Source organism: Ptiloglossa arizonensis, chromosome 1 (assembly GCF_051014685.1).
Source record: "Ptiloglossa arizonensis isolate GNS036 chromosome 1, iyPtiAriz1_principal, whole genome shotgun sequence".
In the NCBI taxonomy this organism is placed as follows: Eukaryota; Metazoa; Arthropoda; class Insecta; order Hymenoptera; family Colletidae; genus Ptiloglossa; species Ptiloglossa arizonensis.
Genome location: NC_135048.1, coordinates 12,351,546 through 12,376,657, shown reverse-complemented (window position 1 = coordinate 12,376,657; position 25,112 = coordinate 12,351,546). Strand labels below are relative to the sequence as shown.

General features: G+C 35.6%; 5 protein-coding genes, 1 long non-coding RNA gene and 1 other non-coding gene across 13 annotated transcripts; 3 read left to right on the top strand and 4 right to left on the bottom strand.

The window, feature by feature from the left end:
- Nucleotides 1-951: 951 nt before the first annotated feature.
- On the bottom strand, nucleotides 952-6,351 carry Rab27 (RAS oncogene family member Rab27). Its single transcript, XM_076307596.1, has 5 exons — nucleotides 5,864-6,351; nucleotides 5,574-5,644; nucleotides 5,182-5,296; nucleotides 4,430-4,542; nucleotides 952-3,789 (listed from the first exon to the last, which is right to left on the bottom strand). Exons 1-5 carry the CDS (start codon nucleotides 6,005-6,007, stop codon nucleotides 3,606-3,608), a joined length of 627 nt encoding a protein of 208 aa, XP_076163711.1. The 5' UTR covers nucleotides 6,008-6,351; the 3' UTR covers nucleotides 952-3,605.
- Nucleotides 6,352-6,563: 212 nt separating this feature from the next.
- Mal (molybdenum cofactor sulfurase) lies at nucleotides 6,564-10,245 on the bottom strand. Of its 4 annotated transcripts, none has more exons than XM_076307568.1 (8): nucleotides 10,057-10,245; nucleotides 9,759-9,915; nucleotides 9,032-9,694; nucleotides 7,986-8,959; nucleotides 7,709-7,888; nucleotides 7,429-7,643; nucleotides 7,112-7,364; nucleotides 6,564-7,000 (listed from the first exon to the last, which is right to left on the bottom strand). In XM_076307568.1, the coding sequence occupies exons 1-7, from the start codon at nucleotides 10,142-10,144 to the stop codon at nucleotides 7,179-7,181; spliced, it is 2,463 nt and encodes an 820-aa protein (XP_076163683.1). In that variant the 5' UTR covers nucleotides 10,145-10,245; the 3' UTR covers nucleotides 6,564-7,000; nucleotides 7,112-7,178. The 4 variants fall into 4 exon arrangements, with proteins under 4 accessions (XP_076163683.1, XP_076163673.1, XP_076163699.1 ...); XM_076307558.1 differs by having other exon boundaries at nucleotides 6,572-7,000; nucleotides 7,709-7,915; XM_076307584.1 differs by having other exon boundaries at nucleotides 6,572-7,000; nucleotides 7,709-7,915; nucleotides 9,794-9,915; nucleotides 10,057-10,154.
- A 698-nt stretch (nucleotides 10,246-10,943) lies between these two features.
- Trnas-gcu (transfer RNA serine (anticodon GCU)) lies at nucleotides 10,944-11,025 on the top strand. Its single transcript has one exon. It is a non-coding gene; the product is annotated as a tRNA-Ser (tRNA).
- A 1,492-nt stretch (nucleotides 11,026-12,517) lies between these two features.
- LOC143145371 (uncharacterized) lies at nucleotides 12,518-17,071 on the bottom strand. 2 transcript variants are annotated; one of them, XR_012991675.1, is made up of 3 exons: nucleotides 15,568-17,071; nucleotides 15,327-15,478; nucleotides 12,518-12,811 (listed from the first exon to the last, which is right to left on the bottom strand). It is a non-coding gene; the product is annotated as an uncharacterized LOC143145371 (long non-coding RNA). The 2 variants fall into 2 exon arrangements; XR_012991674.1 differs by lacking the exon at nucleotides 12,518-12,811 and having other exon boundaries at nucleotides 15,184-15,478.
- LOC143146906 (uncharacterized) lies at nucleotides 15,489-17,113 on the top strand. Its single transcript, XM_076311646.1, has 3 exons — nucleotides 15,489-15,540; nucleotides 15,587-15,684; nucleotides 15,759-17,113. Exons 1-3 carry the CDS (start codon nucleotides 15,489-15,491, stop codon nucleotides 16,764-16,766), a joined length of 1,158 nt encoding a protein of 385 aa, XP_076167761.1. The 3' UTR covers nucleotides 16,767-17,113.
- Nucleotides 17,114-18,141: 1,028 nt separating this feature from the next.
- LOC143143302 (nucleolar protein 16) lies at nucleotides 18,142-19,226 on the top strand. 2 transcript variants are annotated; one of them, XM_076304412.1, is made up of 4 exons: nucleotides 18,142-18,316; nucleotides 18,400-18,724; nucleotides 18,799-18,913; nucleotides 19,130-19,226. In XM_076304412.1, exons 1-4 carry the CDS (start codon nucleotides 18,216-18,218, stop codon nucleotides 19,135-19,137), a joined length of 549 nt encoding a protein of 182 aa, XP_076160527.1. In that variant the 5' UTR covers nucleotides 18,142-18,215; the 3' UTR covers nucleotides 19,138-19,226. The 2 variants fall into 2 exon arrangements, with proteins under 2 accessions (XP_076160527.1, XP_076160518.1); XM_076304403.1 differs by lacking the exon at nucleotides 19,130-19,226 and having other exon boundaries at nucleotides 18,799-19,123.
- A 123-nt stretch (nucleotides 19,227-19,349) lies between these two features.
- Nucleotides 19,350-21,224, bottom strand: LOC143143289 (uncharacterized). Of its 2 annotated transcripts, none has more exons than XM_076304393.1 (4): nucleotides 20,859-21,224; nucleotides 20,410-20,596; nucleotides 20,150-20,331; nucleotides 19,350-20,078 (listed from the first exon to the last, which is right to left on the bottom strand). In XM_076304393.1, exons 1-4 carry the CDS (start codon nucleotides 20,985-20,987, stop codon nucleotides 19,878-19,880), a joined length of 699 nt encoding a protein of 232 aa, XP_076160508.1. In that variant the 5' UTR covers nucleotides 20,988-21,224; the 3' UTR covers nucleotides 19,350-19,877. The 2 variants fall into 2 exon arrangements, with proteins under 2 accessions (XP_076160508.1, XP_076160499.1); XM_076304384.1 differs by having other exon boundaries at nucleotides 20,850-21,217.
- Nucleotides 21,225-25,112: the final 3,888 nt, after the last annotated feature.

The window sequence follows — 25,112 nt, the reverse complement described above, 5'->3', positions numbered from 1 at the left end:
TCGGACGGCTCTGAGGAACTCCTGGTCAGAAGTTCTTGAAACCTCGACTTTGTGGAAACTTGGACTCACGGTGAAACGAAATTTCAAACGTATCGGGAGGTTGAGGACGATGGAAAGAGGCGCTTCTGTCTGGCCGATGAACCCGGCCACGGTTCGATAAATAGCATCCTTTTGATAGGTCCTGGATCGTGTGCTTTGAACGGTTCAATCACTTTGTCTAGCCGCTATCAAATGAACTTGAGGGGACCACGTAATAATTACTCTATACAGAGGCAGGACCTAACTGGTAGTCTCAAAGTGGTCGTTACCGATATCAACGGCACGTTGCCACCGAGACAAAGCCGGGAAAGCCTAATCGTTTCGATTGCCAGCGAGCTTTCACGGAAGCCAAAGCGAGGCCTAAATATCGACTGAACGTTCCAGGATGCTCAGAGTGTAACGCTCTAATTTCTAGCTTGCTGGTCTGCAACGTAGGTTCTAGTCAGACATGTTGAGGGAGCATACACTTTGATAGTAATATTTGGTCCGGTGTACCTTCAAGCATATAATTATTTCAGCGTGAAGGATCTTAAATGAACTATGAACGGTATAATCGACAAAAGAACTCAGCCGGTTGGATGAGTACAATAACACCTTGTCTTATTGTTGGTCTTATCGTTCAGAAATAGTAAAAGAGTATCTTAGTGACAATATTTGGTCTGAGCTATCTTGAAGTATATATTTAAACGAAAGGTGCCTTAAGTAAACCATGTACACAAATGGTACACCAACACTCTGTCTTATTATTGGTCCTACGGTTCAGAAATAGTAAAACAGTGCCCGAGTAGGAATATTCGATCCGGAGTATCTTCGAAGGTATACGTAAAGTACCCGAAACGTACGATGAAATCACCGAATCGATTCAATTTGCCAGAAACGCCTGTATCCGTCGTAGTAAAATCCTCTCCTTCGTTTTCATAATTTTCCTCTTTATTTCTCAATAAGTTCATATTACGTGAATACATAGAAAGGTTCAACGTGCACGCAGCATTTTATAAAAGCTCCCTCCGGTGATAACCGGAAGACAACTTCCATCGTACAATGTTTGTGGCGCATACACAATTTGTAAAAGCAGCGGTTCTCAAGAATACGGGCGTACTTTCGCTGTAAAAATAAGTTTTGCCGTGGAGACGCGAAGCTGGTGAGCTCAAAAGCGGACGCGCTCGTAAACAATAACACCGGTGTGTATAAATAGTCTGGCTAATAACCAGCAAGGGTTAGTCGGGAACTACGATCGAACTTCCGTAAAGAAAGTTTCTCTGCGGAACTTGGGTGCGACCCGCTGCACTTTTCAGCCGCTTTGGGTTATTGATGAAAGCAAAGTTTCATCGCCCAATGTTCGAGATATTTCCCAGACCACTCCCCCCCGGCCCGGTCTCTCAATCGGTTTGCATTTGATTTCGACTCCAACGAAAAGGAATAATCGAAACTGCGAAAGGAACACCTGCCGTCTGCAGTTCGAATCCCGGAAGGGGGGAGTCATTATTTTTCACGTTTCCGGCTAAACGATAGAGTGGAGTTGACAGTAAGGCTGTAGAACCTGAGCTTTCTTAAACTTCGATCGGTAGGGAATTACTTACTTGCTGTGTATTCTATCTCTGGTTCGTCGATAAACTCTCAACCAATTCCCAATAAATAATAGTAACGCAAGATTCAACGTTAAGATAATTATTCACGCGACGTGTACTACAACCTACCAATCGAAATTCAACGGAGAATAAATGCGTACAACAAGCACTCGCACAAGCAGAACACTTTGAAACGTTTACTTGTTCGTAAGGGTATTCATCGAGTAAGTACATTTTTGTCGAGATGAAATTCCTCGCAAGTGATTTATAAAACAAACGAATAAGTGCGCGACGACACGACAAGTTTTAAAAGACACGATCACACGTGGACGTTAATACAGCCACGTGAATTTACATTTGCACGACCCTGTTGCAGCTTAATCTGCTAAAATCTATTTAACAAGGTTCGATACAAATTAATATATTATATATAGAGGAAATAGTACAAGTTTCTTAAAAAGTTCCACTCGCTCCTATTAATTAGGAGACCGATATACTTTAGGAGATTCTCTCAATACGAAGAACAAGTCGGGTAAAAAATCAACTACCCTGATTTATGATTGTACCGCTTTACGCCTCAAGATATTTTCCTTTGCACCTTTGAATTCAAAATACAACTATTTTCATTCTACAACGTCCCCTCCTCTGATGCCAAACAACTAGCAGATTACTATCTCGCCTCATACACGCTCAACAGTTATATATTTTTGTATATATTCAAACATCTCTTGATAAACTGTTACTCACGGAAACTGTGTAAAAATTGGAAGAAGTAACACACTGTCTGTACGATACGAGGGGCTCACATGCTAGAAATTCATTTCTTTTTTTTTTTTTTTTTCACAGACAGAATTGACGGTTATCCTTAAAATTATTTCTCCGATAGACTCGCAAGTACTCGAAAATATTTATACTCCAGATCTGAAAATTTTCGCAGATTCCAAAATGTATTTATCTTCTAAATTCGAATAGACTAAGTCAAATACCCCTAGTCATCTGCACCTCTCGTACGCAGTTTTCTCGACTCTCTCCAACTTGTACACACAGGACGCGTACGAGAGTCAGGAGAAATAACGCGTAGCTTTCGTATAAATACATCGATTGTATTCACGGTGGATATACTTATGTAACTCGTTTCGGTTTAAAACTTGGCAAGAATGCATGAACGATCATCGGTATTCGGCGTGACGACAGTGAAAATAGATGTCGCACGAACAGGTAAAAGAGTCGCACGCGTCAGATAACACTTTGATTGTATTCTCAGTACGATACTTACGACTATTTTACGAACTTCGGTTAGATACAATAACAGCATCAAAAATACATTAGATATAGTCGAAAATCACTGAACCCTATTACCCCGATGCTTCCCTAAGTCATAGCCATTGTATCACAATCTTTGGCGAATGAAAAGAGTGATATACACGTGTGTATATATATATATATATGTATACTGAACACTTTGTACGTACAACATTAACAGGTAAATCGTATTATCGTGGAGAATGAAAGGTAATAACACGTATGCGTCGAGAATAGTCCTGTATCGAGGAAAGCGGTAATGGAAGACGACAGTGTGCGCGTAGATGCGTGAAACATCGCGAATCGGTTCCAGAATACAATTACGCACGGATGTATAAATTACGAGACGGTTCTTTATCAGCTTCGTTTGCGAACGAAGGTACATTGTTACAAGAATACGGTCAGACGGTCGATTACCAATGGACACCGTCCACCCTCGTGAGATCCAAGACTCCGATTAAGAATTAAGACGAATAATTGAACGAGTTTACCATCGAGTCGCGGTGTCCCTTAACATTTAAGGTAATCAACGTTCTACCGTATACGCGTGTAAGTAGCATTCAAAAAACGATAGGAGATTCTGGTACACAGCATTCGTCGATCGTAGCCCTGTTGTTAGCTGAACGAAACCCGAGTTACCCAATTTTTCTCGGATTTCGGCCGAGGTGGTTTATTCAGCTACGTGTAAGAACAATGTCAGCAGTAGCAAGGAGCGCTCGGTGGCGGTGTGTCGCGTTCGTGGCATCGAAGAACTCGCTGATGTGGCAACAACGACTTGTCCACGGTAGTGTCCATTCTGCGCATCACTCGGTCGAGAAGTATCTCCACGGCACGTGCCACGTTCTGACCAGTGGCTGCGCTTGTTTCCAGGTACACCAAGCTGAGAAACACAATTCATTGAAAAACAACTATACAGTTCAAACTACTCGAGGATTCGATGTACTTTTCGGAGAAGCGTTCTCTAACATTGCGAACAACTTTGAACCCAGTATTATATGTACACGCGTTCTTTAATGGTTAACCCTTTGCACTCGAAACTTTCCTGCTACCAGAAACTAGCACCTCGATGAAATCCTTCAACAAATCGTGTAATTAATTTCAAACGGAACATTTTCATTTCAACGTTTCGTTTCAATATTTCATATACATATGTTTACATCTTACAAGAACGTAGTAATTGAATTTTAATTTCAATTCCTACGATGGTTTTCCGAATTGGAGAAAGTACACTGAATTAAGTGACGATCGAGGATCGTCTCTCGAGTGGAAAGGGTTAAAGTGATATTCTGTCTATAATTCAAGCAGAATCAATTAATCTGTTAATCCTGACTCTAATTTTATCGTTATGTTGACTTGTCTCTCCGTCAGGGTGGTAGAGAGCGTGTACAGCAATACGACGGGGATAAACAGTTTACTGGTCTTGAACGACCAATTGATTCTGTTCGGATCTAACCGAACAGAACTCGGAACACTTCCCCGGAAGAACAATCCTCGGAAATGATGTGTACACTGTTATTTACCCGTGTTTCTCCGCTAATTCGCGGGCCTTGTCTTCGCCGACAACCCGTTTGTTTTCAAGATCGGACTTGTTTCCACAGAGAATTATGTCCGGATCTTCGCAATATGCGTGAGTCTATACGTACACAGATATACGTATCACAATCAAATTCATTAACTTGCGGCGGTCTATTTACATTCATTCGATCGAACGACGGTTTAAGTTCGTAAACACAAATAACATTAATGATCGTTTACACGGTAAATGTGCATAACGAATTTTCCCCTCAATATGGAATTACATATTTGTACGTATCTTAATTTATTTGTTCTTTAAAAGAAAATACAACAATTAAATACACAGCCGCGATTTATGATACATGTTACGATTTATTCAGTTTCTGTTTTTAAGATTACAAAACTGCATTATTTCACATACTTAAGAATACAGGGAATGTTTATTCGTGGAAATTTACAGTTGTGGAAAAATTTTTTTTTTTATCTCTAATTAGTTTCCAGAATGTAAACAGAATGAGATATATATGATACTTCAAATTCGTTTAAAGCTTGTGACTAAAGTCAAACTTTCTAGGATACAATTCTAATCTACAGCATGCAACATGCATAAGTATGCGAGTCATGATATGTGAGTATTGTTAATGTTCAAATGGGACCTTAATTCCTACAGATATGTTAACTCAAATCATCGTTCGATAGGACTACTCCTTGATCTTTCACAACATTTGCAATAATAATGTTAATAAATGATTAGTACCCTAAGTTGTTCCAGCCAATTTCTTACTTCAAGGAATGATATCTCATTGGTCAGGTCAAAAATTAAAAGGAATCCCATGGTATCCCGGTAAAAGGCTGTTGTTAAACTTCTGAACCTGAATATGAATAGCATTATAGCACATGCATAAAATAATAGTAATCAACTCTGCCCCTACTTTTGTTAGCGGGAGTGTTAATGATAAAAGCATTCAACGATGAACAATAATCTGCATATATTACTTCACTCGTTACTATAGCTTAATATCAACTTCAAATCTCTTATTTCGTACTAACTAGAAATATTAAAACCTTATAATCAATAGCAAAATTGTTATTAAAGGACATTGCTTCTATGCAATTTGATTTCTTAAAGCTAATTAGAAAGATTGTTACCGCTCTTGGCCAGCTGTATCCCACAGCTGCAAGTGCACACGTTGAGTCCTACCATTTGCCGTCTGGTATATCTGCAATAATTAATGACCCTAACTCATAAGTAGTAACATACATGCTTGAAGACATTTACATATATATATATACACAACATATACCTATAGACATTCCAATATATCTATATATTCACTAAAAAAATTCTGTTCATTTAAATGAACAAAATTATTACACAATGAACAAAAAAACATTTCCAACCTGAAAACACAAATATAATTAATAAAATAATCACTTACCACACGTTTTTCCTTAAAATCGATGCCGACCGTAGACATGAAACGAGAATCGAATGTGCCATCAATATATTGATATAAAAAGCTTGTCTTGCCGACTCCAGAATTTCCAAGAGCCAAAAATTTAATGAGGTAATCGTATTCCATTTTTGTGGAACAGTAAATTCAAACGGTACACGGTTTATATCGCGCTTCTAGCAGAGAACCTTATCAAAACTAACACTTTGATGTGAAATTAGAACGATGCTTTGAAACATGATATAAAATACCTTTTTGTTAAAAGAAATAGTTTTAAGGCGCAAATGTGTTTTAATTATTTAACTACGAGATTAGAAACATATGCTACATTAGACACCTGTTGCCTATGTCTATAATTTTCAAAAGATTCGCGCGTTTCGAAACAAAAACCTTAGTATATAATACTACTCGTGGTTGTGAAGAACAATATCTTTACAATCAAAAATATAATGGAGCAACACGTAAAAATCAACACCTCCCTCTAAATTCACGAACTATACTGAACTCGTTCACAGTGACGTGCGACAGGTGTGCATGTAAGAACGCCACGGAACGTCGCTGATATAATTACAATACTACCAAACTAACAAAGAAAATTCGATAAAAATTTAATTTTATAAACTAAATGATGATTAAATAATCATATTTTTTATATGATAATAGTATCAACTTTTATATTATAAAATAATTGTACAATTTGAAAAAGTATTTTATAGTACTTTTGGTACAAATTTATATCTGATTTTGAGATATTTGTCGAACGTCATTGTTATTACAAAATGTTTTTTTTTACGAGATGTCAATCTTTTTGAAACATAAAATATAAATAAGAATGATGTCGGTGGAAATGTTGGTAACAATGAAGCGTCAGCCTGGGTTGACGATAAAGTACATATATTAAATATTTATGTAAAAACTGATAAAGATAACGTTAAATGTAAATGCTGGTTAGTCATGAGTGTATTATAATTTCTGAAACGTTTCATTAATTTTGTTACGTAAATTCATAATCGCTGCTTTTACATAACCTTGCAAACAAACGAATCTAATTTTTTAATCTGTAGAATGTACCACATAATCTTGTTCACTCTGATTATTTATAAATTTTCACCCAGTCGTTACCTGAAATGAGAAAACAATTATTTAAATTAAAGTTTTGAATAGTTAATTAAAAATTACTTTTATCATAATATATTATACAAAATACATGACTCAATTTCTTTTCCAACTTACATAAATAATTAGAATAAATGGATGTTCAAGATGATGATATTACACTTTTATAATTAATTTTCTTAAATCATGAAACATAAACAGTATCTCCAACAGTAATATCTTCATCTTCTTTGGTTTCTTTGGTTAAATAAATGCCAAATTTAATTTTTCCATGGAATTGTTCAGCAAGCGTACGTAGTGGTTCTACTGTTTTTAAACCTGTGGTTTGGTCAATGCATATCATTTGACACCTAGTGCATAATCCAGTTACCTATACATGACCATTTTTTAGTACAAAGAAACAGATAATTCTTTTAATGCATTTAAATACATACCACAAAATTGCTTTTTCCAATATGAACATGTTTCCATTGTATTTCTTCAAAAGCTTCACAACCACTTAATACAATATTTCCTCTAAATCGATGTATTATTGAATCTTTTTGAACTTCTGTCTTAGATATTTTATCACTAAGCCATAGTACACTTGCTTTATTTATTAACAGATATTGAGCTTGAGCAGAGTATGATAACTCTGGTTTGTTGCTTTCTGTAAAAGAAAATACAATTATATATGATAATAGAATTTTTGTATCTTTGTAATTATAATTATACCTTTCTTTTTAGTTTTACAGTTACTTTGCTGTATAAGTCTTAAATTTGGTAGACCTAGTGCTAAACTTAACCATTCAGAGGCTTCTGCACCACAATCAATACCTTCTACTTTATGTCCACAGATTTGACTTTGACACATTGTTTTCTCTAAAGTGTTATTGTCCTTTAGATTGTAATTATCTAAAAGGACATTTATTGCAGGCATTCCTAAAGTGTTGTACAGTTATGATATTAATTTACACATAATAATAATACATGAAATAAATTGATTTTGTACCTGGGTAATTTAATTGCATAATTTCATTTTCTTTAAATATAACTGGCTTCAGTAAACAAAGATTGATATGTTGTTTTTGTGTTAAACAAGTGCCTGATGATGTAATAATCATCCATTCTCTGTCATATTGTAAACCTTTAGAACTTAATCTCCAGGAATTTGTTACTTCATAAGCAGCACATGATTTTATTGGATATATGTACAACTTTTCTAAAACGCATTTCTTCCCAGTTGCATTAATATTGGTTTTCAGTTTGAAAAATTGATTGTCGCTGATAAAATGACTCACTGATTCTTTCATATTTTGTAATTTAGTGGTACTCTCATTAGTACGATCATTTGTTATTTTGTTTTCATTTTGCAAAATTTTATTATGCTGACAATATTTTTTGTGTGTAGTTGTTTTATAATCTGACCACCAGTTTGGAAGTTTATTTATTTGTGATCCATCTACAAAACACTTGTTAATCATAACCAATAAAGTTTGAACATCTTTAATTGTAGACATGTATCCAAATGAAACTCTTACAGCCCCTGTTGGTCTACCATTTATTAAATCTGCATCCCCCCCACAAGTATATCCTGCATCATAGTTCTGAAGAACTTCTTTATTTGATAGTGCTAAATGTCTTTGACATGCACCAGGATTGCAAAAACAACCTGTTCTAAGATGTATTTTGAACAGAGCTGCCATATTTAAAACTTCCATATATCCTACATATTCACCATTAGAGCGTATGAGATTAAAAGTAACAATACCACCTTGCAAATCATTATCGTCATAAGCTGTATCAGTATACAATTTCACAACAGGATTTCCATTACTGTGGTGAAGCATTAACAAGGAATTGTGTAAAAACTTGGCAAGTGAAAAAACATGCTTTGAAATTTGTTTCATTGTCATAGATGACAATATATTAAAACCATATTGTAATGATATTATAGAAAGAAAGGGTAAAGTGCCATCTTCAAATCTGTAAGGAAACAAAGGCTGATAAAAAATTTAATTAATTGATTTTTTATTATGTTTGGTATGTTTCATGTACCTTTGATGCAGACTTTCACGTTTTACATGAAACATTTCAGAACTCAGAGAAACATTTACAGTGCCACCACCATAATAAATTTTCTGTAGTACATCTGCACTAGAATTCTTTACTAATAGTGCACCAATTCCAGTAGGATATCCAAACATTTTATAAAATGATAGACACACAAAATCTGGTTTGTAGATAGACAAGTTTAAGTCATTTGTTGATACAAAAGCACTAGCATCAAGTAAGACATACCATTTAGTGGATGCATTAGAAATTATATTAGAGAGAATTCCATTATGCACATTTTCAATCCATTTTAGAGGATATTTTAATCCCGAAAAATTACACTGTGCAGGGTATACAAAAAGTGAGTTGCTGTTTTGTTGTGAAGAAGAAGTCAAAGAGTGTAAGGGAGCCGAAAAAACTTTAAAAGCATTATTGTGACTCAAACAAGTTATTTTTGCTCCATTTTTTGCTACCACTTCTCGCATACCAAGGACTGATGTATGGTTATCTTGTGTGTAAATAAAATGTCCTGCTTGGGATAAATTATTATTTGTTCCCTCATTATTAAACAGGAAGGTATCAGCTATAATCTTTAAAGATGCAGTTGCACTTGATGTAAATATAGCAGTATAATCATCAGAACATGTGTGAAAGTGATCCAAAATTCTGTAAGAATAAAAAACATGTTGGTACACTTATATATGTGTGTGCTTTATCTTAAATTTCTTACAGATCTCTCATATGGTCTATGATATTTTGAGTTACATTGGCTGCAGTTCCAACAGAGTGGGGATTAGCATAAAGTGAATTATGCAAATCTAGAGTAACATTTTTAATTTGTGTATCTGAATACAAAGTAGCTCCTGCATGATCTAGGTAACATTCATCTGAAAAATGAAAAGTAACTATAGTGTAATCTTTCAAATGCATACAATAGTTAAAAAGTACTCTATTTTACTTGTTATACTGTATATTTCATTCTTAGTCATCTTTGTATACCGCAATATTGCAATGAAATTATCACTTACCTTTGATTCTCGAAAATTCATTTTCAAATTTTTTTTCTGTCGCGTCGTCGTATACTGGCGTATACGATGTATCTGCAGTATCTTCCATGCTGATCAATCTAAGACGTATAAAATAACTGATGTAATTTTTATAGTACTTATATCATAATAGAGAAGGATTCCAGAAACACTGGAAACCGACGAAGCGACGTCATAGAATTACCTAATGGAAATCGTGACTACTGTTTTCGTTTCCTTAACTTATAAGTACTGCATTGAAACATGCAAAGTCATACATATATATAATTGTTCTTCTACCTGCAAAATCATTGCGATTACATGTGTATATATATACGAAAGTATATATACATGTATACAATTATATATATATATATACGTTTACAACTTCCACAAACGTAAATAGCTTGCATCACCTTTGGGTTGCTTATGGGATTTAAAAAACTAAATGTATGATAAGACTTTCTCGGATTTATCAAATAAAAATAAACAAAATATGATTCATTGAACAATTTATTCTGGAAAATTGGTAAGGAATCCTTTGTATTAACCTAACCCAGACGCAAATTATTAAGAATAATATACATTTCTTCCAATACAATACATTGTATGTCTGTAATCATTAACTCCGTGTTATCAATTGATAAAAGAGTTTAAATACACGATTGGAAATGTGTCACGTTACTCGATTATATAACGCCTGCACGCATAGATAGCATTAAAATGCATTCAGTATACGGAGCAAGTGCGCGACTACATTTCAAGATCAATTGAAGTACGTAATACCGAGTAGAAATGTTTTCGAAGAGACAGAAAGTGAAAGGTATCTTCATGTTAAAATTTGGAAACTTTGTAAATATAATACACGCTTAAAAACCACTTTCTCATGTGACGAGGTGGCCGAGTGGTTAAGGCGTTGGACTGCTAATCCAATGTGCTCTGCACGCGTGGGTTCGAATCCCATCCTCGTCGTTCTATTTTGACATTTTTTTACTTTATTTCTACTAACACATTAAATTATTATAATTTATTGTAAAACTTTTATACTAGCGACAATTATTTTCATTCAAACTGCAAACGTAAGAGGGTCACAATTTCTTATAATCATAATTCTTTAATAGTACATAACTTGCAGTTTATTTCATGGTATTCAAAAATGGAAAGCAGAAAATCTTTTTGTTATAAACAGTATTAATTTACAATAACTATTATAGATGTAATTTCACAAAACATACATTTATAAATAAGCGTATCGTAGCATTGCAATAACCGTATAATTTTTCTTCTAATCGACACTATTGGAAAATTAATAAAATTGACAAAATTATAACCAGAAAAGAGAAAGGAAGGTTATAAGAAAAGGAAAGTATAAACATGTTTATTTTAATATATACGTGATTTTGACATTCTACAAGAACCTGTGAAAGATACAAGACGAATTGGTTAAAAATAAATACAAAGCGTCAGAATATTATTATGCAAAACAGATCTAAAATACAGAGACCTCCGATACCGGATACGTGGGGAAGCGAAAATGCATCACCTACGCAATCTAATGAAGTATTGTCCGAAGGTCAATCGATCATCTTTAAACTTGAATCATCAACAGGTAAAATAAAATGGAATTTAATGTTTAAGGAACAGGGAACAGGGAAATGTTCTACAGATTTTATGTTAATACAGGATGTCTCGAAAAAATAGAACACACATTTCAAAGTGTAAATGCAACAAAAGTGTTTTTCAGAATTTTTCAAAGTTACTGAAATTTTTTCTCAAGAAAAGATCCATTGTCTCCTTTTGTCTCTTACAGCAGTGCCATTACATTAACTTTGAGTTAAAATTATATCTGTCAACATTTTTCTGTATCATATAAAATAAAGAAATAAGTGTCTTGTTTGTAGTCAGACAACCACCTGTATAGCAACCAAAAGTTTACTCGTAAGATTAACGTGCAAATTAAATTTTCGAATTTCCGTGTCTCGAATTTATCACTTTGTTCCATATTTGACCGATGTTATGGCAATGAAATACAGCTGAAGAAAGCTCGACATATTTGCCTCCAACGGAAGAGTTCCTCCGAATGACAAAGCGTCTTATTGAAGAAAATTTATTACCATCTCGCACTATTATGATACTCCAAGACATTTATGTTAGATACAAGTCCATTCAGGGTTACGGTCCAACAGTTTGGGACACGCCTGTTGACGTTGAGGCGTCGACCAGTGTTGAAAGAAAGACCATTAAAGTAAACTCAACTACTACAAATAACTACTGAACATTTTACAAGGAAAATAATTTAGATAACAATCGATAAGGTGTTTCTTTAACGCGTCTACTTAAATATAATTACAAATATTTAAACACTTCTATGTTTCGAGTTTATCTTCAGACTCTTCAGAAATTAGACCACTTATATAGGTTACATGTTACGCGATTATGCAAAAAAGTAACAAGTAAATTTTTATTCAATTTACATAAATGCTTTTTTATTGATATCTTAGAATATACAATACACAATCATAATTACATTTCACGCTCTGAAAAGTGTAATAAAATCGTATTGGCCGGTTCTAAGCTAATAATAAAAGGTACACCTAATGATAAAAGATGAGTCGTTATTGCAGTCGAATGATGCGATCATTGGCCCCGGGGAACAGGAAGAAAAGCCATCGACGTCTAGGAAACACGAGTCTTTAACAGCCTCGAGAGAATCCACCGCATTGGACCAAAGTCAAGAACGCAGTACAAGCGTGGCCACCTGGAAAGACGAACGATTCAAGTTTAAACTGCAAATGGTTCAGGACTCGGGTTTTGACCATCAATGCGATCCCCAGCTCTTCGTGATCGACACTGTGTTTTCGGATTTCTCGTTGAGCGATACAGGTAACGAAAGAACGTTGAAGAGACGCATCAGTGATTGGATAAGAAGACAATCGGAGCAAATCTCCAGAAGTAGCTTCAGCGAGCCTGAACAAAGTGTCGCGTCTGCAGAGCTCGATGAGAACCGGCCTAATGAAAACGTTGATCAAGGAACCGAGACAAATCAGACCGGACGACTGCGAAGTGTAGCTACAATTGAGAATTTCATTTGTCCATTCGGTAAACAGACCCGTTTGGTCGTTGTTCATTCTCTCCCCTTTATTCGTAGATACTGAGAAACATGAAGGCGAACAAACGAGTTGGAAGGACAAAAGACTAGAAAGTGTCTCTTGGTTTCCTTTTTCTTTTCTTTTCTTTTTTTTTTTTTTCGTTCTCCAGCAAAACTAGACGACGCACGCTCGCGATTCGTATCGCGGCTCGATGTTACGCCATTGCGAATCACTTCAGGGTTTCCAGGGTCACGCCTACTGTGTAGTGTCAGTCGACCGGTTACTTTTATCTAATAATGTAACCAGATCACCAACACAACGAGCAGTGTTACGTGGAACCGGTATATAGCATATATGGCTTTATATGTCAGTGCCACAATTTGGAGAAAGTGCGTCCTTGACGGGTTTTACAATATCACGGCCCGGCATTGGTATATATATGTATCACACGTTGCATAAAAGAAGGGAAGGCCATGATACAAGGGGAAAAAAAAAAGAAACATTGAACGCTGCCCGTGACGTAGGAGCATTACCTTTTGCGACTGACCATATGTCAATTTGAAACGAAGCTGACTCGCGTACCGTTACGGGCTACACTCTATTCAATTTTGTAATAAAACGTATTTCGGGCGCAATTATCCTCGTTTGACACTGTCGCGTTGGAAATATGATCGACGAATTAATTTAACGGTTACAATGGATGGTAATTGAACGAACGTATGAAATATATTATATTTGCCGCCAGACTTCATCGTTCGGCAATACTGTTTGCATTTGATGAAATAAATAATTGGTTACGTATGGAAAAGAATTTTGAATGTTGATTCGATGCTTGTAGGAGAAATTTGTGACACTGGGAACGGATTTAATGCACGAAGTAATCACGAGGTGCATTATCACGCGAAAACCGTACATATAAGGAAGTATCGATGTTAAATAATTTATGCTCGAATATACACTGCAATACCAATAATCGTGCTTGGTAATAATAACATAAATGTGACACTTTAATGTTGCCGTAAGTTACGATGAATGCAATAAAGCCAGAGAATAGGGTTGGGCTGCAAAACAGCAATTGTTGAACATTTGAACTTTTTCAACTTGCATTTTTTATTGTATGTTACATAATCGATAAAAGCAAACAGTGATTTTGAGAAATACAAATATTATTCGAGAATACATAAATAAAGAAACTTTTTAATGATTTTGAAACGTAGTTTATTTATTTATTCGACATTTCGATCTACGATGAAATTCATCTTCGGGATTAATTAAATAATTTTTTAACTGGAAATGTTAACAATTATAAACTTTATAAAATGCAAATAAATTACAACCTTTATTAATCATAGAGTGAAATTATATAAAATAAAAATTATATAGAAACTTACTGATTAGCCCAAATGCAAGACTTGAACAAACAGAACATAAATTGAGAAGAATTATAAATATGAGATAAATGTTCAATTAATCCATAACTATTGGGTTGTTCGGAAAGTTATTTCGTTTTCCAAAATGGAGAGTATATAATTTAATAAAATGTTTGTACACTTTAAAAAAATCGTGTTTCATTTTTACCAATAAAAAAACGAAATGACTTTCCCCAACAACCCAGTACATTGTCAATGTAACAATTATGTATGTAACAAATAGTCTATAGCGCTGATAAGTATATAAATTTATTTACATTTTACAAATTATACAATTCTTTACGCTTCTAGTTAAGAAATATAATCAATTCTGAAGTAGATCTCCACCTTAGGTAGAAACATCGAACTAAATAAATTACGTCAGAAATTGTTCTCGAGACCACTGAAGAGTGCGTTTATCACTGAATTATGTTTCTAATGTTTAAATCTCGTGAAATACGAGTTACTTCGACATTTGAAAAATAAAAACTATACTGAAATTGTTTATGAACCACACCAACAATCGGAGTGACCGTTCGTTACGTACACTTACCGAACGGACAATCTCATTTGCGCCGGGACCACGCCTAAAATTTGTCCGTGCCCCCTTTTGCCCAGTTATCCTTCTCCACCTTCGTACTTTCTATCCTCCTTTCTTAATGATTCCACAGAAAAAAAGTGCCGTGGTACAGTTTCCCTTTCCCCCGGTCCGGTATATCCAATCGTATCGGGAGCAGTGGCACCCAAAATTCGATTGATCCCCCTGCATTCTTACCTGCATATAAATAGTGGCCCGAGACTCCGATTTAGTCAGAGCCGAGCAACTCTTTCGAGCAAAAGCAAAATGGCATTCAAGGTAAGCTTCTACGCGAACGTGTACACCCTCGAAGTGGTTACGGCTGCTCATGGACAGGGCAAGAGGTCTCTCTGACCAGACATGAAACAAATTCGAAACGACAGTCTATACTTGAAAAATCTTAAATCGATTTGTTCTTTAAAATTTCATTCTCGACTACCTTCGGTTCATCTTCAAAGACAGACTTCTTCGTCACTTGACTTCTTCGTCACCCGACTTCTTCGGGATTAACTGTCGAGCTTTGCTACGTTCTGAAAAAGAAAAAGAAGAATGTACTGTCCGTAGAGAACACACCTCCCTTTCGTCTTGGTTTATATCGTGTTCGTGGGTATTCATTAAAATTGTTTTCAGTTCGTAGTATTCGCAGCCTGCTTGGCGATAGTCCGTGCTGGTGGTCCAGCAGCGTACGATATCGCCACGGCATCTGGAGACCTTGGCAGCGTCGGGTTCAGCCAGGAGTCCACGCAGAAGGGCTACGCGGGCCAGAACGTGATCTCGGCTTACTCGAGGGCCGAGGACAGCGCTCACTCCTCCGTCCGTGTGAGCAGCCACAGTGTCAGCAACGATGGTCTATTGAACTACGACATCAGCCACGCTCCCCTGAAAGCGTTGTACGATGCCCCCAGTTACATCGCTTCAAGTGCCGCTCCTCTCATCGCCAAGACATACGCTGCTCCGTACAGCTACGGTGCACAAGCTCCACTTTTAACCAAGGCCATCGCTGCCCCAGCTGCACCGCTTCTGGCCAAGACTTACGCCGCCCCTTACAGCTACGCCGCCTCGACGCCTCTTCTAGCCAAGACCTACGCCGCCCCTTACAGCTACGCCGCCGCTTCAACGCCCATTCTGACCAAGAGCTTCGCTCCTGTATCCGCTCCCCTCATAGCCAAATCCTACATTTCGTCGCCTGCACCCCTCTTGACCAAGTCCTTCATCCCAGCACCTGCCCCTCTCTTGACCAAATCCTTCATCTCGGCACCTGCCCCTCTCTTGACCAAATCCTATCTTCCACCGGCTACCCCTCTCCTAGCCAAGTCGTACATCACACCATCTGCTTCACTTCTAGCTGCACCGTCCGCACCTCTTCTGGCTAAGTCGTACGTTGCACCTTCCCTCGAATACTCATCTCAATTGCCATTGATTGCCAAGAGCGGACTGATCGGTACCGCTGACGCGTACACCGCGTCCATAGCACCGGCTCCTATCCTGACCAAGACCTACTCCCCTTCGATTATCGCCAAATCCGCACCCCTTTACAACTACGCTCCCCAGGCTCAGATTATCTCGAAGACCATCGAACCATCAGCCCCGATCGTACACACCGTGTTTAACGGAATTGGCGCCAACTATGCCTGGTAAACCTATAACCTCCCCAACCGATATACCCCGCAATTTCTCACGAATCCTCGATCTTCGCTTTCCTTTGGCTCTTGGAATACCGTACTCTTGGAATCGGGTTCAAAGAGTTCGGTAAAATCGACTCGTATGCTCCTCGAGTGTTCCTCGTGAATGTGAGCACTTTTGGACAGAGACTGGGTCGAGTTTCCATCCTTCAGCATTGTTCGTTACACGGCAAACTTCGATGACGAGCTTTTCTGGAAAACAAACAGTGATACGGACCCACTAAAAAACGAATGGGTCAACGAAACGAACTGGATCTATTTATGTAGATAAAACTTTCAACGGATTTACATCACCCCCTTACCCCCCGCCGTCGCTCCCTTTACGATTAGAACAGTCAAATTGTATCGTACGTGTACGAATTATACGTACAAGTAGGTGTAGATATACATGCGTAGAAAGTGCGTATAAATAGGTACAAGTGATCATTTTTTTTTTTTGTATTTATGTTGCACCGGCCACTTTCGCTGTTCGTATTTTTCCCAAAAACCTTTTTCAAATGAGATATTTCCTGTCTAGATATAGTCACATTTGCCCAAAACATTGACAAATAAATCTTAATTTTTTAACTAACTATTATTTGGCTTCATTGCTTCTCCTGGTGATTTATGATAAACTATTCTAAGATGAAATCCGACCAATATTTTTTAAGTTTGTTCTTTACGAAGCGCAAGAACGATGTTATAAAGACCCAGACTCACCGAAATAGAATTTTAATGGCAAATAGCGATAGAAAGCTGCCTTCGATGAATGTGGATCTAGAAGTAACAATGGAAATACCATAATACAATCATCGACGTGCTCGAACTTCATTGCGCTTCATGAAAAGACTTTCAAACACGTACTAATTGTAAGGGATTTCTACTTTAATGTCAGATCGATGATTTGCATACAATGGGCGCTTGACGATTGATTCATACGAAATTCAGAATAAATTTAATTCCTGATTTCATGGAATGATCAACTTTTGGCAATCGAAAGTATTCTTCTTATTGTGATACAGGTAGTCGACAAATGTTTTGGTCTTCTATTTAAAGAACAATATGCTTTTTACCAGTACATTTACTTACTTAAACTGAATACATAACACACTTTTTTTTAATTTAAGCAGAAATGGGAAACTTACCTAAAGGAAGATCATCTTGATTTCAGTCATAAGATAAAAAATAACATAATTCGCACGTTAATATATGTTAATAAAATTAAATAAAAATATATTGGTGCATGAGAAATATTTTCCGAATTACCAAGATTTTCTCAATCTAGGGATTTATTTTGATGTAGGGGAAAAGTACCGTGTAGTGCCTAATCTGCGGAACATGTCGATTGGATACTAAATACATGTTAGTTTGAACAGAAATCGCACGATTCTTTTTGAAAAACACGTGGTAATTAAAAACCATAAAAATGACAAAAATTAGAAAAGTGAAGCGGAAGAAGAGATTCCGCGCAAACATAAATCGTAAACGATTACGAGATAAGTCAAGAAAGTTACCGACAATACAATGGTAAATATTATAACCAAATGCTTTAATCTCTGTAAATATTCTTTATGTACGAAAATCTGAAAATGAAATTGCTTTGTCTATAGTCCTCTAGTAGAACAATCATGGGATATGACTATGTCTTCTCGTACTAATTTAAAACAAATGGGTTTGGCATACGATCCAAATGGGGTGTTAAAAATTCCAAACACTAAGAAAGAAATGATTAAAGAAGCAAAAAGCAAAGTAGTAGAGCCTGAAGATATGTCAGAAAGTGAAGAGGAAAACATAAACCTAATGTATGTGAAAAATCATGTGGCCAAAGAACTCGAAGCGGAAGCTAAAGTTCCAAGAAAAAGGATATTCAGGTTACCGAACAATCAAGTACAGTTTCTTACCTATTTAATGGATAAGTATGAAGAAGATTACGAGGTAATGTTTTCTCTTTAATGTAATTTATTTTATGATTGACAAAAACGTCTCTTACTACTAAATTAATTACATAGGCTATGGCACGAGACAAGAAGAATTATAACCAATTAACATGGAAACAAATACGTGCTAAAATTAAAATATTTAAGGGTATTCCTGAGCAATATAATGAATATCTACGAACCAAAAGTATACAATAACGATCAATTTTTCACATTTACTTAAGATATATTTCAAGTATTTAATTTTATATAAGCATTAAAGTATAGATTTAATACACGTGTGTTATGTAAGTAAATATAGGGACAGCAGAAAAAAAAGGCTCAGATACTATTTTTTTAAGTAAAACAAGACATCATTTATATAATACTATACATTAATAATCGTTAAAATATTTATTTTCAGTTGTATAACCTCTAAACATTTACCATTTTGTATATCAATTACAAAAATTAGTGTGGTATAATGTATTTTATATTGTGCATAATTAAAATAAAAAGCATGACAGTATATACTGTGGCCTTGTAAAGTAAATAAATAATTTATTAAATAAATATATACGTTAAAGAAACCAGTATAAAAATACAACAAAGTTAGAGGATTGCAAATATACTATACTGAGCAATGCTTAAAAATTGTACGTTTTTATTTGTAGTTTCTTTTAATGCTTGAATTACTTTTTTGAAAAGTTTAATTCTGAACAAATTGTTTATAATCGCTTCAATTTATGGAAAAAGTTGGGTACAGTGATGCATCAAGCATACTGTTTCTCTTACGTCATTCCCTTAATCTTCTATTTCTTTCTCTTTTTACAAATATCATTTAACAAATTAACCCTTTCGATACAGTGGGTTTGGTTATATTTATATTGCTACTGTACTGAGTTTTACGATGCAGACGCAAAATTTAGGTCAAAACGTTAGTACCGAATCTTATATTTTTATTCGCAGAGCGGGCACGACAAAAAAATCAAGAAACGACAAAAATCGGCAACCATGATATAACTATGCTATGTTTGATTAAAGTTACAAATTGATGCAAAATTTTAACAGGTGATTATAGTCAATGATAGAATGCAACAAAGGTGCAATAATGGATAAATATAGTCACCGTTAGTATCGAAAGGGTTAAATATACGCTTAAGAAATTATGTTTAGGTTGCCATTGAGAATATTTTTTTCCTAACAGCATCTATAGACGAATGGTGCCAGGTACATTCAGTTGTTTCTGCTGGCATCTCAGGTATAGGTCTTGTTTGACATCCAATTAGTTCTACTTTGTGTTTATGGGGAGAAATACTTAATAAATCTAAAGCTTTCTTAACTTCTTCTGGCTTCAAAGCATTAGGGCAATCCTAATTTCATACACAAATATATTAGATATGATATCGATTGTTGTATAAACCATCAGTTCGTTTACATTTACCTGTTTGTTGGCAACTACTAAAATCGACACATTATCCATTCTTGCATCTCCTAACAATTCTTTTATAGTTGAAGCAGCCAAAGATAATTTGTCTGTATCTGATGCATCTACTATGAACAACAGAAGGTCTGTGTCTTGTAGAAAGGCAGTCCAATATTTTCTAGTGGCATCTGCACCACCAACTATCAATAAAATTATACTTTTTTTTACGTTTAGTTTACATTAATTTTTGATAAACCAATAACAAAGAATATACATACTATCCCAGACATTATAAGAATACGACCCATGTTTTAATCTATATACACAGGGACCCTGCGTCGACTTTGGAGGTACGGTATAAGAATTTTCATCGCCATTTGCAACACATATTTGATTTATAATCGAAGTCTTACCAGCTCCTTCTAAACCCAACAGAAGCACTCTTTTTTCATGACTGTCGTCAACCTATAAAGGTAAAGTGACAGTGACTGATACTAAATTTATGTTCAATTCTATGATATTAAAATTCTTAATCATTTCTGAAGAATAATTAATACAACATTCAAATGAAAGTACGCATGATTGAATCGAAACTGCTGACAATTTAAGATTGATTAAAAATGGAAAGAACGTACGGAGAAATGTTAAGCCACACATGTTGTTCTGTATAATGACGGAAATGTTTGAAAATTGTTTTAAACAAGATTGAAACTCTAACCTTAGATACCTCTTCGAAACCTTCGTCTATTGTGAGAAGCTCTCGCTTTTTCCAGTATCGATACGCAATGTAAGTACCGATACAGGCACTGCCGATCCAAAGGATCTTCTGACTGTTTCGAAATATATTTCGAACCATTGCTACTCATAAATCGTTCTGCTTAGAGAATCACTGAAAGTGGACCGCTTTCTCGGCTTCGATTCCGCGTGTAGCACGTTATAGCACGCGTAAACACTTCACCGTATGACATACACCTCACATCGTTAAAGCGGTGTATATATATGTAAATACGAATCTCATAGGGTAGATTCAAGAAAATATTTCCATGTTGAGTGAGTTGCAACAGTTTACGATAAAATCTTTTTTCAAAACACTAACTTCTCTTTCGTTTGTCAACTTGGTACTACTGATAAGATAAGGTTGGTAAGAAAATCTGCTCTTCATTGCATCCTTCAATTTATTAAATGTACCGGCTGTCTCATACGAAGTGTTACACACTGTTCGTTCGAGAACTATCAGGAACATCAACAAAATACTTGTTTAGTACAGTTTTGTACAGCAGCCAGATTACGTATAATGGCTATATGATGAATCGTGGATGTTCCCCCGCCGCTGCACGTCTAATGCAAGAGCGCGTGTCCGTGATCTCGGTCCTTCGAGCAACTTCGGCGAGTCGGGAAAGAAAGAGACTGTAAGACTTTCTCTATCGTTCTCGAAAAATCTGAAATATGATTCGCGGGCGGACGGCTTGATTGACTGACCATCTAACGTAGAAAAGTATTCTAATAAAAAGTAATGAAAAAGAGTTTTGTTTGCATTTATTCTTACAGATGGAACTTCAAATTTATTCTGTGTAATTGTGCATTTTATGTACAACGACAGAAATGATCAAACAACATTTGAAAGTGTCGTGCAGTAGCTTGCAAAAGTATTCGTACACGAAAGCGAAATTTATTCGACTTATTGGTATTTAAAAATGTAATTACACGTAATTGAAGCATAGTTCTTGATCTTTAAAACAGGATAGATACAAATTGAATAAAAATATTTTTCTTTGAGCAAATGAGAAATACTTAATTACGTGGTATAAGCTTCGGCCCACAAAAGTCTTGGTACGGTTATGGAATGTTATACATATGTATGTAGATATTCAAATGTTTAAAATAGATTACGATCGGAAACATTTAGACGCAGAAAATCAGCAGTCAAAAGTCTCGGTTATATTTCAATAAAGAGTGTGATGAAATCAATATTAAAATAAGCTTAGAAATTTGAATTGTAATAAGAAACGTAGGAAAACGATTATTGGAGAACGATAAATTGTTATTAATTTATTTAAACAGAACAAATCTGATTTCCTATTCGAAATGATCCGATGTTAATAGAAATACAGAACGATTATCAAAGTTGTTTACAGAAGCTGGAACGAGAGGGGAGAATATTGTACGAAAAGATAGAGAATAAGTTCATCAACTTTTTCGATTGCTCCGATGTTAATAGGAACACAGAATGATAGTGAAGGTCGTTCTGCTACAAGCAGAAAGATTATTGCGTGAAAAGGAATTTTTAACAGTAGTATTTACGACTCTAATAGTGTGAGAATTCTACTACATTTTTCAGTTACCGTTACAGTTTAATAAAACTGATGCAAGTATCGTCTACTTTACTTGATTTTTACACTTTAGATTTTAGACATCTTTTCTGTAATATGTGTGTTATAATTTAAGAGATTATAGAATGATCAAGCAACACTCGAAGCGTTCATAACACTACCCGTGACTCGTAATTTAGAATAACACGAAACTTATTGAAATATATTACAGTCACATTCGTATACTTGTGTTTCATTAAAATATTCAGACTCTCATACGTGTTACAAAAATGTTCTAAATTACAGTCTTCTACTTATTCTAATATCTCAAGAACCTGTTCTGAATTTGCAGCAAATTAGCTTGCCTTACCGGCGACGAAAAATTATTGTTCGTCGCGAGTAATACCGATTATCAGGTCTCACCACGTGGAGGTTGCTGCGAGCGGAGACCCGGAGAGAGATAGATGGAATCAAAGTTCCATCGATCTCCCTCGACACGCGATACAAACGAAGATACTAAACCAAAGAGATGGAAGGAATCAATGTTCCTTCGATCTCCTCGTTTAGTTCTGCCAAGCAATTACATTATGGAAAAATTAGGCAAAATTGGGAAATACGCGACACGAACCGTGGAGTTGGTCCTACTAGGTCGGTCCCGTTTCCCCTCAGTGGGCCCAATTAAAGAGGAAATGCACGACGCCGTCCACTCATCTAGAGTAGTGCCCCGTTTCTCTACCTTTACGATGAGAGGGTCTTATTTTCGAGGCTTTCGCAGGGACCAGCAAAAATGCCTGCTCCTGTGCTCGCAACATGCCCCCTCTGGAAGCGGACACACCGGAGGAGACGGCGATAGATTTTGGACGGCGATAGATTGCCACCTACACGGCCGGTCACTTGCTTATGCAACAAGCAGTGGTGACCGGATTGAGAAACGAGGAACGAGCAAAAATAAGTTAACTATTCGATAATTGCTCGGCAGAGAACAGAGATTCGAACATGGTGGCCTTAAAACTAACTTAGTCTAATAAACGATCCCACTGAGGATGCGATTAAGCAGTCCTCTTCGTTCTTCGTTCTTCGTTCTTCGTTTTTCGATGTACTTACCTAAGAGAAACCTAAAGTCAAGGCATGATAGAAGATAGAAATTAAGTTGGTTAATGGTTAAATACAATTATGCAGTAACAGACAAAATAAAAGAAGCAGTGACAGAAAATAAACATGGAAAAACTAGTACAAATTAAAATCAGAGAATGAATACAGATATGTCGAAACAAATAAAATTAATTAAACAAAGGAAAAATTGAAACAAAAAAGAAAATTAGAGTCTGGTTAAGACTGGTCAGGAGTGGTCAGCATAGGGTTAGCCAGACTCCATGGCGGTCCGAATAGTGTCCAGATGCATCATAGAGAGAGGTCCGTTCATCCCAAAGGCTCCCCCTGAAATGAAATTTTCAAAAACCGGCGGGTCTACTTATACCTTTCCCGAAGGAGACTTTGATTACTTGCATTCGATCTAATGTTACATAGATTGCTTGTATTCAATCTAACCGAATATTTCAACAAATTGATGACTTTTAAGCGATTATTTATACTAGGAAATTGTTAATAATTGTTTAATTTATGGTCCCACAACGGTTGTTAATAATTGTAATAAATGAATATCCAGATATTGCAAAATCTGCGAAGGCGAACGGTTTCTGAGAATGTTTGTCCCTCTATACGATTGTTATTAACATATACGCATGTTTCGAATATTAATGGTTCAATATGCATATTATTTGTGCGTTGTGACCGATTATATGAACTACAGAAATTAATTTTAATCGAATTTCGAAGTAAAAATGTGTTTCATAAAGTTTTAAATTATAGAAAGTAATAATTGTTTATTCGATACATTGATTAAACATTTGTTTAATTCTTATAATTTACACAATACGCGTAGAAGTTGTATTTTTTACTTAAAAGCGCCGGAATTCAATTAATCCCTTTCCTAGATAGAAAAATCATCGTGATAAACACATATGAATCGATAATCGATATGTATAGCCTTGACAATGTTGGTTAGACCTCAATGAAAAACTCCAAAGCGTACGAAAAATATTTCAACGAAATGATATTTTAAGCCATTATTTATACTAGGACATTGTTAATAATTGTTTACACTATGGTCCTACGACGGTTGTTAATAATTATGATAAATAAACATCAAGATATTGCAAAATCTGCGATGGCGAACGGTTTCTGTGAATCACGATGATTTTTCTATTTAGAAAAGCGATTAATTGAATTTCGGCGCTTTTAAGTGAAAAATACAATTTCTACATGTATTGTATAAATTATAAGAATTAAACAAATGTTAAATTAACGTATCAAATAGACACTAATTACTTTCCATGCTTTAAAACAATACCAAACACGTTTTTACTTCGAATTTCGATCAAAATCAATTTCTATAACTTACTTAATCATTTGTAGTGCATAAATAAAATGTACATTGTTCGATTAATATTGGGTACATGCATAAAAGTTGGTAAAAATCACGTAAATGAACAAACATTCACAGAAACTTTTCGCCATCGCAGATTTCGCAATATCTTAATGTTTATTTATCATAATTATTAACAACCGTCGTAGGACCATAGTGTAAACAATTATTAACAATGTCCTAGTAT

Coding starts and splice junctions, on each gene's coding strand:
- LOC143143289 (XM_076304384.1), bottom strand. CDS start 20,987: ATGGTTCGAAATATATTTCGAAACAGTCAGAAGATCCTTTGGATCGGC. Junction 20,332..20,409: donor TTCTTATAATGTCTGGGATA/GTATGTATATTC, acceptor TTTTATTGATAG/TTGGTGGTGCAGATGCCACT. Junction 20,079..20,149: donor TAGTAGTTGCCAACAAACAG/GTAAATGTAAAC, acceptor GTATGAAATTAG/GATTGCCCTAATGCTTTGAA.
- LOC143146906 (XM_076311646.1), top strand. CDS start 15,489: ATGAAACAAATTCGAAACGACAGTCTATACTTGAAAAATCTTAAATCG. Junction 15,541..15,586: donor GAAAAATCTTAAATCGATTT/GTTCTTTAAAAT, acceptor TCATCTTCAAAG/ACAGACTTCTTCGTCACTTG. Junction 15,685..15,758: donor AAGAAAAAGAAGAATGTACT/GTCCGTAGAGAA, acceptor AATTGTTTTCAG/TTCGTAGTATTCGCAGCCTG.
- LOC143143302 (XM_076304403.1), top strand. CDS start 18,216: ATGACAAAAATTAGAAAAGTGAAGCGGAAGAAGAGATTCCGCGCAAAC. Junction 18,317..18,399: donor AAGTTACCGACAATACAATG/GTAAATATTATA, acceptor CTTTGTCTATAG/TCCTCTAGTAGAACAATCAT. Junction 18,725..18,798: donor AGTATGAAGAAGATTACGAG/GTAATGTTTTCT, acceptor TTAATTACATAG/GCTATGGCACGAGACAAGAA.
- Mal (XM_076307558.1), bottom strand. CDS start 10,144: ATGGAAGATACTGCAGATACATCGTATACGCCAGTATACGACGACGCG. Junction 8,960..9,031: donor CGTGAAAGTCTGCATCAAAG/GTACATGAAACA, acceptor GTTTCCTTACAG/ATTTGAAGATGGCACTTTAC. Junction 7,644..7,708: donor CTGTAAAACTAAAAAGAAAG/GTATAATTATAA, acceptor TTTCTTTTACAG/AAAGCAACAAACCAGAGTTA.
- Rab27 (XM_076307596.1), bottom strand. CDS start 6,007: ATGGAATACGATTACCTCATTAAATTTTTGGCTCTTGGAAATTCTGGA. Junction 5,297..5,573: donor GATACAGCTGGCCAAGAGCG/GTAACAATCTTT, acceptor ATTCATATTCAG/GTTCAGAAGTTTAACAACAG. Junction 3,790..4,429: donor GAATTAGCGGAGAAACACGG/GTAAATAACAGT, acceptor TGTGTTTCTCAG/CTTGGTGTACCTGGAAACAA.